We start from the raw sequence: 13,486 nt of genomic DNA, 5'->3' as shown, positions 1-13,486 counted from the left end.
GCCATCAAGGAGCACCCCGACAGTTGCCTCACTGGAACAAAAGATGCTCCTAGTACTTCTTATCACTTAGGAATTTACAAGGGTGTCAGGAACCCTGTGTCAGGAAAAAGGAAGAAAACCAAATATATATATTTCTTATTATAAATCACAGTATCACAGCATTCCACATATTTTGAAACGTATAATTTTTATTAGCATCCAGTTCAATATATTTCTCATTTTCATTGTGATTTTTATTTGGAATGATGGTTTATTTGGAAGTGTATTTTTTAGTTTCCAAACATATAGAAACCCTCTAGTTATCTTTTTATTACAGAGTTCTAGCTTAGTTACATTATGGTCAGCTCTCATCGTATCTAACATCTCTGCCACGCCCTGCAGTTAACTAACCTCCTTCCGGATGTCTTCTATGGCATCAACTGTTGACCTCTGTGTGAGGATGTGTGATGGTTAGGTGCACAAGTGTGTGGACCACAACCTCTCCCCTTTTCAGTACAGGAAAATGTGTGTGAAAAGGCAAGCTGAAATAAGGGCTTGGTGTATGTATAGTAAAGGATTGACTCAGTAAGCTTGGGGTGCCTAAACCCTACCCTGCACATTCCAAAGAAAGGACTAGTCCTTGACTGAAAGATAACCTCTAAGCCCTTAGAATATCCTGACTGATAGGAGTTCTTTGTATAACAGACCTTGGACCACACCACATATTTTTTGCTAATGGTGTGATTTATGATGGACACTTGTTTTTGTTCACCTAGGGCTCTGGGCTATGCTGATCCCCCTCTGATGAAGGGAGTAAAGACTGACCTGCTAAGGTTAGTCATGTGGGTACTCCGTACCACGCACAGTAAGAACCTTGGGCATCAAGGTTTAGGTGAGCTTCCCTGGTTGGTGATACTTTGTATATGTTGTCACACATCACTGCTGGGAGAACTAAGTGCTATCTGTGTGACTCCACTGGAAAATGGCAGTTGGAAACTCATGCCTGGTTTCTCCTGGACTCCACCCTATGTAATTTGTTTTTCTTTGCTGATTTAAATCTGGGTCCTTTTATTGTAATAAACCGTAACTGTGAGTAGAACAGCTTTTTTGGGTCCTGTGCGTCCTTCTTATGAATCATCAGACCTGAGGGTGGTCTTGAGGACCCCCCAGTACAGTGGTACTTAGAAAATATTGAGGAGACTGGGGTATCAAAAGTCTGTTGATTATGATTCTCTTTGCCTAACTTCTGTAACCTACTATAAAACCAAAGTTCAGGGCTTCCCTGGTGGCGCACTGGTTGGGAGTTCACCTGTCAATGCAGGGGACACGGGTTCGTGCCCCGGTCCAGGAGGATCCCACGTGCTGTGGAGCGGCTGGGCCCGTGAGCCACGGCCGTTGAGCCTGCGCGTCCGGAGCCTGTGCTCCGCAGCGGGAGAGGCCACAACAGTGAGAGGCCCACATACCGCAAAACAAACAAACAAACCAACGTTCAATACTTTTGGCGATGTTAATATCACGCAAGTAGTGTTAAAGAATAATTCTTCAGAATGTTCAGTTATATATATCAGATGAAAATATGAGATTGCCTCCACTGCCTCATGAGGCTCCTCTCAAAATGATGAGCTGTAAAAGACTTCTGCTTTGACCCTTCAGTTATAAATAAAGACAATTAGGGATGTCCTAGAAAACCAACATCATGAAAGAGAAGGTCCAAAGTAAACAAACAGATCAGCTGATCACTGGAGAAAAAGAGATTAAAGCAAGAGGAAAAAAAATTCCAATTAACATCAATCACTGAGGACCAAGCAAAATCAGTGAAAACAAGATATCAGTACCTTTTGGGGAAATTTCAGAAGGTACAAGTACAAAGTAAAAGTACAAAGAGACAATCTTAAAACCTCCTTGAGGGGAAAAAATGTACAAAAGAATGGCATCAAACACCCTAGCTGGAACATGAAGTACTAGAATATATTGTGACAAAATAAAAGGTTCTAAGGTAAAATAATTTTAACCTAAATTCTGTGCCCAGCTAACTTTCTTTTAAGAATTAGAGCACAGGGACTTCCCTGGTGGCAAGAATCTGCCTGCCAATACAGGGGACATGGGTTCGAGCCCTGGTCCAGGAAGATCCCACATGCCACGGAGCAACTAAGCCCGTGCACCACAACTACTGAGTCTGCACTCTAGAGCCCGTGAGCCACAACTACTGAGTCCACGTGCCACAACTACTGAAGCCCACATGCCTAGAGCCCGTGCTCTGCAACAAGAGAAGCCACCGCAATGAAAAGCCCACGCACCGCAACGAAGAGTAGCCCCTGCTTGCCACAACTAGGGGAAGCCTGCACGCAGCAACAGAGACCCAACGCAGCCAAAAATAAATTTATTTAAAAAAAAATAAAAGAATAAGAGCATAATAAAGATTACTTTAACTACCTGTGAACCCTCCCTGGAAAAACAGTACTCAAGGACATACACAAGGAAAATGAAAAATGTATCTAAGAGTGGGGGATGATATGGGTTTTATGAAACTGCAGTGAGCAGAGAAATAAATATTTTAACCATAGTTTAAATGTTTGCTAATAATTTGGCTGTGAAACAGTAGGATGGGAAGAAACCATATTTTAAAGGACAAAATCATAATAAATTCCAAGAGGAAGAAGATTTGGATACAAAATTAACAAGCTTGATTTAATAGACATATAGAAATATGTCCCCTACAAGTAGAGCCTAGGCATTATTTTCAGACATATTTGAGCAGAAATGAATGGGATAGTATAGGATAATTTTTTCAGCGGTTAAAACCATCAAGACATATTCTGTGAATTCAGGACAGTAAAACTAGAAGACAAAAATACAGTCCTCTGTAAAATGTCTTTTCAGAATTTTTTAATCCCCATTAATTTACATACAATAAAATTAACAAATTTTAAGCGTACAAGTTTTGTCACATGTATATAGTCATGTAACCACTACCATTTGGTTCAAAATAATCTTTAAAGGCTTCCCTGGTGGCGCAGTGGTTGAGAATCCGCCTGCCGATGCAGGGGACACGGGTTTGTGCCCCGGTCTGGGAGGATCCCACATGCTGCGGAGCGGCTGGGCCCGTGAGCCACGGCCGCTGAGCCTGCACGTCCGGAGCCTGTGCTCCGCAACGGGAGAGGCCGCAGCAGTGAGAGGCCCGCGTACCGCCAAAAAAAAAAAAAAAATCTTTAATATCCCTTACGGTTTTTTTCTTTGATCTATAGGTAATTTAGAAGAGTATTGTTTAATTTTATGATTTCATTCATTTTGGATTTAATGAGAATTTTTTAATGACCCAGAATATGATTTATCTTGCTGAATGTTTAGTGTATATTTGAAAAGAATGTGCATTTTGCTGTTGTTTGATGGAGTATTAATAGGTAGAGTAAATATCAGTTAGGTCAGGTTGGTCAATAATACTGTTAAAGTCTTTTATATCTTTACTTCTTTTCTGCTTCCTTGTTCAATGAATTACTGATAGACAGTGTTGGAATCTCTTAACTCCACTTGTGGGTTTGCCTGTTTCTCCTCTTAATTCCATCAGATTTGTTTAATATATTTTGAAGTTCTGTTATTAGAAACATGTACATTTAAGATTATGCCCTCTTGATGATTTTAGCCTTTGTCAATGAAATATTCCCTTCCTCCCTGGTAACATTCCTTGCTCTGAAATCTTCTTGATATTAATATATCCACTCCAGCTTCGTTTACATGGCCTAATTTTTTCCTCCTTTAAACCTATCTTTGTCGTGATATATTTTTTAGTTAATTTATTTATTTGGCTGCACCAGGTCTTAGTTGCAGCAGGCAGGCTCCTTAGTCGCAGCTCACCAGCTCCTTAGTTGGGCATGTGAGCTCCTTAGTTGCGGCCGACGGGCTCCTTAGTTGCAGCTCCCGGGCTCCTTAGTTGTGGCGTGCGAACTCTTAGTTGCGGCATGAATGTGGGCTCTAGTTCCTGGACCAAGGATTGAACCTGGGCCCCCTGCACTGGGAGCGTGGAGTCTTAACCACTGCACCACCAGGGAAGTCCCCTGTCATGATATTTTAAGTGGATTCCCTGTTGACAGCATATGTAGTTGGGTCTTGCTTTATGATCCTATCAGAAAATTTATGTCCTTTCAATTGAAGTTATCAGGTATATACATTTAAAGTAATTATCAATATGGTAGTGTTTAAATCTGTCTTTTCTATTTGTTCCACCTGTACGTACTTTCTTTTTTTCTTCTTTATTTCCTGCCTTTTTTTGAATTGAGTATTTTTATGGTTACAGTTTATCTCCAGTAATGGCTTATTACATGTACTTATTGGTTCTTTAGGTGGCTACTCTATGGTTTAAAATATACACCTTTACATTATTCTATCTAATATTTATTATCTCCTTTCTTTTGCTTATTTTGCTTTTAATTTGTTTTTATTTGCTGGTTTCTTGAAGTGGAAGCGGTGGCCAGTGAATTGACACTTTTCCCCTTGTGTAATATAAGCATTTTAGTGGTATAAATTTCCCTCTGAGTACTGCTTTAGCTGTATCCACAAATTTTTGTTGTTTTTTCATTTCAGTTTAGTTCGAAATACTTTGTAATTTCTCTTTTGATTTCCCTTTTGATCCATGGGTTATTTAGAAGTTACTTAGTTCCCAAATATTTAGAGATTTTGCAGATATCTTTTTGTTATTGATTTCTAATTCATTTCCATTGCAACCAGAAAATATACTTTGAATCTTCTCATATTTAATTGAGACTTGTTTTGTGGCCCGTAATACGGTCTATCTTGTTCCGTGTTCTGGGTACACTTGAAAAGAATGTGTATTCTATTGCTGTTTGGTAGGGTGTTTCTTTAATGCCCCTAATTAGGCCAAGTTAGTTGATAGTATTGTTCAAGTATTCAAATCTCTGACTACAACTGGTTTATCCTCACAATTCTATCCGGTTTTGCTTTATGTATTCTGACAGTATGCTATAAAGTACATAAATATTTAGAATTGTTATGTGCTTTTGATGAATTGACCCCTTTATCATAGCGAAATGACCCTTTTTGTCCCTGGTAATATTCATTGCTCTTACCTATACTTTGTGTGATATTAATTTAACCACTGCAGATTTCTTTTTATTAATGTTAGTGTAGCGTATCTTTTTTTATTCTTTTACTTTTAATATACTTATATCTTTGTATTTAAATGTCTTGTAGAGAGCATAATATTGGGTCTTGCTATTTTATTGAATTAATCTTTGCTTTTATTTTGATGCTTAGATCTTTTATATTTAATGTAATTATTGGAATAGTTGAGTTTAAATTTACCAGCTTACTATTTGTTTTTTATTTCTATCATATTTGTCTCTTCTGGTCTTATTCCCTTTTCAGTTTTTTCTGCCTTCTTTTGGATCAACTTAATATTTTTAAAGCATGTATCTTATCTCTTTTGTTGGCTTATTAACTATAAATCCTTGTATTATTTTAGTCATTTCTTTTGGGTTTATAGTATATGTCTTTAATATACACAGCCTAACTTAAAGTGATATTATTACTACTTATAGTATATACAGTACAAGAACCTTACAACAATTCTAATTTCATATCTTTCCAGTGAATAACCCCAATAAAATTAAAATTTCTCTTTCTCAATATTGATTTTTTCAGTCCCAGGGAAGACTAAATCTCCCTGCTTGGGTTACATACTCACCCCTGAACAGACAGTAGTGGACAGGGGCATGAATATTTTGGTCAGTCTGAATTCCTGCAGCAGCCCTTCTAGAACTTCATGGAACTAGGAAGGACTTCACCAGAAGAACCCAAGAACAGGAAAGCAAAAGTGTGCTAGTTAGACAAAAACTAGAGCTATCGTAGACCACTACAGGCAAACATACCACAGAAAGAGTTTACAGATTGGCAGGTAGAGAATTCACACACACACACTTGCTATAAATTCCCTATATATATATCTTGCCAACAATACGGAACTTGGCCACACAAAGCCAGGAGCAAATGTAGCATTTCTTTGTGTGACATTTTCCTTCCACTTGTACCCCCCAGGGCACCTCTGCATATCTGATTTCTGTCAAGCTGGAAAAGAAGCCAAACACTCCACGACTCTTTTGTATTTGACTTTTATCAGCATTCTGGAAAAATTTTTACTAACAATATAAGCACCTCTGTATAAGACAGAGTTTCTCAACCTTGGCACTATTGACATTTTGGACCAGATAATTCATTGTAGTGAGGGGCTTCCCTGTGCATTGTAATGTTTAGCAGCATCCCTGGACTCTACCTACGAGACGTCAGTAACACAACTGCCTCCCCAGTTGTGACAATTATAAATAATGCCAAATGTGCCCTAGGGGAGCAAAATTGCTCCTGGTTGAGAACCACTGAATTAAGGAATGTTTATAAACATCCATATCTACAGATTCTTAACCCCAAATCAGCATCAGCTGAGGGGGAGAAAGCAGGGTTAGCATTAGGTGCCATCAACTTCTGTTCCGTATCCCAGCAAGTCCATCACTTCTCAGGGGACCACATCTGTTGTTCACCACGGCAAAAACAGCTCTCAGCACCTGGACGAGAGCAGTGTGCAGCAACCACAACCACAACAAATGTTAGAAGAATAAGTGAATAAATGAATGGATGGATGGATGATGGATGAAAAGGAAAATGTGCGTGATTATCCACAGTGTTACTCTGGGGAAAGGCGTGACTTAGGTGGTATGTACATAAGAAAAGGACATATTTTACGATTATACTTAAATACTTTTGTATTTGAATTTTATCATTTTTACCTTCATAATTTAGATAATTTTAAATCATTTATTTTTAAAACACTTGGAAATCAAACCAAGGATTTTCCCCTTAATAAATCTTTCTTTAATTTGCTCAGGGTTTTTTAAGTACGAAAGTGGACTTTTGCCCTAGTTCATATTCTGAATATATGACCAAATCTGAAGCGCAATTTTTTTTCCTTTTAACTCGTGAGCAAACAGCAATATCATATAAATATTTATGAATGAAGTTTACGTTGGGGAAAAATGTACTTAGGGCAAAAGTAGCTTGACACGTTACATTCAGTTATGTGCCTTGGTCTTGAGGGCAGGGACTGCATCATCACATCTTGAGCCCTACAGAGCCTGTGCGGTGTGGGCCCTCAGAAAATGTATGCCGCAAAAATGATGATGAAGCTTCTTAGGCATGGTTTTGGTTCCTCCTGTTTTACTTTGTAAAACCAAGATTATTAGGGCAGGATGAGAGGAGAGGGGGCTTGAGCCAGGTGCAGTGAAAAGTCCTCTGAGAAGAACACGTGTCTGGGCCTTTCTGCTTAAGGCACACAGGAAAGGTCCAAGGGCAAAGGAATAGGCCAGGGAGTATAGAGGGGGAAAGATAATTTATGGGGACAGCTGTCCCTCCTCTTTCTCCTCCGCCACCAGCAGGAAGCTGGGTCAGATCCTTCAGTAACAGCAGACCCTACTCCTGCAGTTGAGAACCCGGGAGCACAAAGCAGTCCAGCACCTGCCCCATGTGACACCTCCACCCCAGGGGGAAAGGCCCAGCTACCTGGGTCTCTTGATATTAGGGCTCCAGGAACCAGAAGAGCCTGACATGCTTGCGAGGAGAGGTCATTTATTTACATGAAGCAGGGAGAGCTCGAGGACACAGAGCGATCCATCTGCCTTAGCGACTAAACAGACTCCCTTCGCCTCATCCTCCTGCAGAAGCGGTCAAGGAGGGAGGTTGGGCGAGGTGACCTTACAGAGCTCAATCTGTGCTTCTAAAAATAGTAGCATCCTTGGAGAATCAAGGAGGGGAGGGGAGGCTGTGGATGTTGTGGGTAAAAACTGGACTCCCCAGAGCACTGTCAGTATGAAACTGTATTAATTAGACACAGACACCCAGCTCGATAACCTCAGGTATCACAGAAATTGAAAGTAAATGAACTGGCTTTTTTTTTTTCCTTTCTGGTTATACTTTCCCTGGGCTAAAAAGGAGAAAGAGAATTGTGTCTTCTGACCTATTGGAATGACTGCACACTACCCCAGGAGATGTTTTCCCCAGCAGAGGGAAATGGGGCTTCTTAGATACACATCGAGAGAAGGCAAGAGCTGCAGCAAAGTGGGAGCCAGGGGGGTCAGGCGTTGGGGGCCTGCGGGGTCTGGGTCCCCACCTCTCTCTTCATGCCTGGAGACTGCGCAGGGGCTTGGCAGGTGTCCAGGTGTGTCCAGGGCTGTCGCGGGCTGCCACTCTCAGGCTGCTGCGGGGTCTTCGTCGAGAGCCCTGTGGGACGAGGTGTTTGCAGGGTCCAGTGGAGTCACGTGCTGGTCCGCACAAGCTGCATGTGACCAGGTTGCGTGCGGTGCTCTGGTGGGTGGAGGGGTGTGTGCGTGTGCGTGCGCGTGCTGGGATGGGGGGGGAGTGTTTGCAGGAGTGTACGGAGGTATTGCAGCAAACTCGGGGTGGGGGGGTCTCTGTAGGGAGGTGTGTGGAGCTATAGGGGAAGAATGCACATGGACGGTGACTGGAGGACTTTGCGGGCTATGTGAGGCCTGTGGGTAAAACTGTGGGGGAAAAGCTATGTAGGAAATGGGGGTTGGGAGTCTCCAAGGGGCTGCACGGAGACCTGTCTGAGAGAGTGCACGAGGCTATGGGGGGGCTGTGTGCAGAGCCTGTCTGGGCTGCCAGTGGGGCAGCCCAGCACTGTGGGGCAGCTCTTTGTGTAGCTTTGTCCTGCGGGCTCTGAGCGGATGTGATGGGGATATGAGTGGAGCCACACAGGGGGCTCCCTAGGGGATAGTTAAGGCTTTGGGGGCTTCTGCTCTGGGGGCTGCTGTGGGCCGCGGGACCTGTGTGATGCTGGGCAGGGCTGCAGGTAGCTGGATAGAGGGGCAGAACCCTGGATGGTGTCCCCAGCTCTGCCATTTAAAGATGAGTGTGCTTCCTTAGGGAGGGCGCTCCCGAAGTGCAGTCATTTATTCTCCTTCATCTGATTGACTACGTGAAGGGAAGGAGCAGTGCGGCCCCTTGCAATGCTGCCCTGTCGTGCTTCTGTGTGCGCCAGGCTGAGGACACTTTCTAATGCTTCAGTGTGTGCTCTCTCAACAGGACAACGTGGATCTTGGAGAGCTGATGTTTTCCCTCTGCTATCTTCCCACGGCTGGCAGGCTGACCATTACCATTATAAAAGCAAGGAATTTAAAGGCAATGGACATAACGGGAGCATCAGGTGGGACAAGCTCAAATGCAGATTTCTTCCTACGTTCTTATGTAGCACCTTATGAAGCTTCCAGTAGAGTAATAAAGTGCATGGACTTTGGAACCAAACTGCCTAAATTTAATCCTAGTCCTGGACCTAATAGCTGTGTGACCTTGGGCAAGTCACTTAATCTCTCTGGGCTTTAGATTCCCCATCTGTAAAAATGAGGACAATAATAGTATCTGGCTCTTTCGGTTGTTACAGGATTAAGTGAGTTAACACATATGACACCTAAGAACGGTGCCTGGCACGCACTAAATGCTCCTCAGTGTTAGCTCTCATTATTATTACCATTGTTCTCTCTTAGGTCTTCTCCTTCACATAATTGTGGACTGGACCTACAGTTTGCACATGCTGACATAGCTTATCTAATTGGGTCTTTCCTCACATACAGGCAATCGTCATCACCTCAGGCTTTTAGAAGATTGATATCCAATATCCTTATATAAAAGGTCCATCAGTGAACTATGCAGTTTGGTTTTTCCAGTGAATCAAGCATGTAGCCTTAAATTCTAAACCCTAACAGAAAATACCCTGATATGCAGTTCCTTTTATACAAGTTCACAAGCCACCTCTTCAGGGGCTCCCAAAATGTGGTCGCAAAACCCCCAGTTCACTGGCTTTTGGTCACTGAAATCAAAAGATGCAATATATTTTGCTTCCTGGATGCCAGTGTTTTATTCAAGCAGAAAAAAAGATATGGCCTCTTCTGGCCCTCTAAGTCGCCCCAGACAGTGTATGGGTGTCAGAGCAACACGTGGTTAGGCAGGTGAAGCAAGAAGGACTCCCCACTGAGCAGAACAGTGAGGTGAAACCAAGAAAGTTCCACCTGAAGCAGAGTCCAGCCTTGCCACCTGTCACCCCATCCCAGCATGGCACCACAAGCAAGCCTGTGTCCTTTCTCTCCCTGCTGAACTGCTTCTCCCTTTGCAACCCGACTGCAGGCAGCTCTAGGGCTTGAGGCCCCTGCACTGAAGGAAACCCACCCCCACCCCAAGTTTTCCCAGTCCTCTAGGAATTTAGCTTCTCCCTTTCCTAAAGACCTGGTTTTTAGAAAAAGATTCCCCGAGGTGGCTCCAAGTCAGGTCCTGCAGCTTTTCCCCCATGCTTTGGAAATGGCTTTGCATTTCCCTTCCTGTGACAGCCAAGCAGGTCCTGGATCCTAATCTAATTCGGTAACGTGTTTTCACACTATTTTTAAATTCCACTCATTTCGAGGGGAGAGAGTCCTGTGCTTTTTCCTGAATGAATGACTCAGTTATCCCAACTCCAGTCCCTGCCCAGACATCGTGTTAATTAAAATCCTCAAACTCCAGTCCACAGGCAGGGAAAGGGGTTCTGTATACCACGGTCCTTGAAAGTCTGCCGTGACGAAAGTGCTGGCCTAAATCTGCATGTATCCTCACAGTACCTCTGCTTCTCATGGTCTGTACAGATCCCTACGTGAAAGTCTCATTGATGTCTGACGGCAGACGATTGAAGAAGAGGAAAACGTCCACCAAGAGGAACACTCTGAACCCTGTTTACAACGAAGCCATAGTCTTTGACGTCCCTCCCGAGAATATTGACCAAATCTACTTGTCCATAGCGGTCATGGACTACGACCGGTGAGAGGCCTAGAGCTGTTTCTCATTGCAAGTCCGCTATGCCCAGGGTTGGGGCACGGGGGGTGCCAGCTGTAGACTCTTAGCTGGTGTCTTAGTGCAGCCACAGGAAGAGAGTCAGGTGGGCAGCACACTGAGAGCTGATTGACAAGGAGTCACCATTTTACAAGCAATGGAGTAGAGTCAGATTACTGAAGTGCCTCTAAGCTCTCCCATTTCTTCTTTCTTTCTCCTCCTCCATTCTCCTTCCTCCTCTACTTCTTCCCCTCTCCATCCCTGTACACCCCTCAGAATCTCACCTTAGAGAACTGTGACCCCACAGATCATAGTCTTCTCTCTGGCAATCCTACCTGGCCTTTATCAGAAAGATTCCACTCAAAACATCAGAATGATTACTTTAGCCAGACCATCAACATTTCTAAATACATAATTTTGTTCTTTTTTTTTTTCTTCTCCCAATGTGTTTAATAAAGATCGTTTCTATCCACGTAAGTCTGAAAGCAAACACAGAAATGTTCTCTTGAAAATGCTAGAATCAGTATGGATGACAGGGTACATTAAAATGTATAAGATGCTCGACTTTCTAATTAATACAGCACAGAAGAGATATTTATAGCCTGCATTGTAGCCAATTGTGTATTTAAAGGACAGATTTGAAAAACAGTCATTTTAATATGCAGAGGAAGTACCAACAGGGAATTATACATGTTAAACTAGTCATTAGACTGAAATGCAAAGTCTGTTTTTAATTGGAAACCTCCCACATGGTCTGGGCACAATTATAAAAAAAAAAAAAAAAAGTCTGACTTCTAATATCTTACAGTATTATTTGCAGCTGAAAATTTTCCCACAGACCCCTGAAATGTCAGAAAGGCAGCCTCAATGCCCTGAACACTCTTTCCAGAGATGCCTGGGTGAAGCATAATCGTCTTGCAACCCAGGGAGCACGTGGGTTGGCTCAGCTGCCCATGGGTGTGATAGCCCACGCTGGGCAGTAGACCTCATCTTGTCTCCTCTGGACGACACACAACACAAATAGTGTCGGGCCACAGGAGGGGACATTGCCCACCAGCCGTGGAAGGCTGGGCCAGTATTTTTCAAGCTATTGCCAAGTTTCCCGCATCGACAAATCTGATTATGTGAGCTCTGCTTCAATTTAATTCTCAGTAAACTCATGAATCTGGCCTGGAAAAATCCATGGCAGAATTCGTGGGGCTTCTGCATGCAACTGATTTTAATGAGCATAGAATCCAGTATCCTTCACACTGCTTCCCCACCCTTGTCTCCCCCTTGCTCCCTATACACAAATAGGAGAAAAATCCCTCATCCTTGTAGGAAGGAAAAAGAAAGAGAAGAAGTCTGTGAATCTGGATCCCAGAGAGTTAAAGGATGGGCCATGTCATTCTGGATATATGCAAAGGACTTCTAACCAAAAACCGTTAAGGAAAAAAGAAATGGTCCAAGGCAGAGATCTACCCAGGGATGTTTCAGAAATACTAGCTAAGTATTAAAGGAGCTGAGTATTTCTGCAGTAGGGAACTCAAGTTGGGTCAAAGAAGCAAAGCTGGGCTTGCAAGGAAGGAGGGAAGAGCACAAAAAGACAACATGTTCTCTAAAGAGAGGGGTTGCGAGATGATCCAGGAGCCTCCTCCACTCTGCCCCCTTTGTGAGCTCAAGGCTACAGCTGACAGACTCGGAGCTTCTCCCTTACCCATACTTGGTTCCCTCTTGCAGGAATGAAGCAGCCATTAGTGCAAGAAACTCTTTTCAGATGGCCCCCTTTTCATTACATGGATCTGGAGGCCTGAGGTCAACCTTGTTCCAGAACCAGAGGTGACATCCTTTGCATGCAGCAGGGAGTTCTTCCAGCACAGGTTCTTGGGAACAAGCTAAGTCATGCCAGTGTTCCAACAGCTGAGCTGTGTGAGGGCCAGATTCTGGTCTTCCTCTCTGTGCCCCGAGTGAAATATTGTAACCCGAGTCTTAGTGGCTATTAAGCTTGGCCTGTAGTTTTAAATTAGGGAATGAAAAGGACCACCCCTTCCCTAATTCCTCTGTCAGTTTAACTGAGTAGTTGCTGCTCTTACATACCAAAATTTAAGGAAAAAACTATTGTGCACCATTTTCACAGTGTAGGTCACAATGAGATCATCGGCGTGTGTCAAGTAGGCAATGAAGCTGAGAGGCTGGGCAGAGACCACTGGAGTGAAATGTTGTCATATCCGCGCAAGCCCATTGCACACTGGCATTCCCTGGTGGAGGTAAGACCCTACTCCCACGTGCTCCTCTTTGCAGAAGAATGAAGGCTTTACTGTTGAGATGCAGGAGCCACCAAAAATGTGAGTGTACCAGGGTCTATGGTCATCGATGTGTTTCCCTGGTTGCATTTCCTGGGACCGCTTGTTGGGAATTGCATTCAATCTGAGATTGAGTCTGTGCTCCCTGCCAGTCTGGTAGGTTTTGAACATTGATCAGGGATCATCTGTTACTTTGATTGTTTTCGAAAAAGATCAAGATTCTCTTATTTCATGTTGTGGCTTTGGGTTGACATTTGGAGGACGTCTGCAGGATCTGAGTGAGTGTGGAGGTCCAGGCCATCATAGAGTGACTTACAGCTAGCATCAGAAAAAACTTGAGACCGGGAGAGAGG

At 43.3% G+C, this 13,486-nt stretch overlaps 1 protein-coding gene across 1 annotated transcript in view; it reads left to right on the top strand.

Annotated features, from left to right (window-relative positions):
* Positions 1-13,139, top strand: part of SYT9 (synaptotagmin 9) — a 137,957-nt gene extending 124,818 nt beyond the window's left edge. Inside the window, exons 4-6 of the mRNA XM_024757027.1 lie at positions 9,082-9,202; positions 10,668-10,839; positions 12,968-13,139. Of these exons, the coding sequence (XP_024612795.1) occupies positions 9,082-9,202; positions 10,668-10,839; positions 12,968-13,139 (465 nt within the window). The remainder of the gene's footprint in view (positions 1-9,081; positions 9,203-10,667; positions 10,840-12,967) is intronic.
* Positions 13,140-13,486: the final 347 nt, after the last annotated feature.

Source organism: Neophocaena asiaeorientalis, unplaced genomic scaffold (genome assembly GCF_003031525.2).
Source record: "Neophocaena asiaeorientalis asiaeorientalis breed wild unplaced genomic scaffold, Neophocaena_asiaeorientalis_V1.1 scaffold504, whole genome shotgun sequence".
Lineage (NCBI taxonomy): Eukaryota > Metazoa > Chordata > Mammalia > Artiodactyla > Phocoenidae > Neophocaena > Neophocaena asiaeorientalis.
This window is presented reverse-complemented; position numbering and strand designations above follow the sequence as displayed.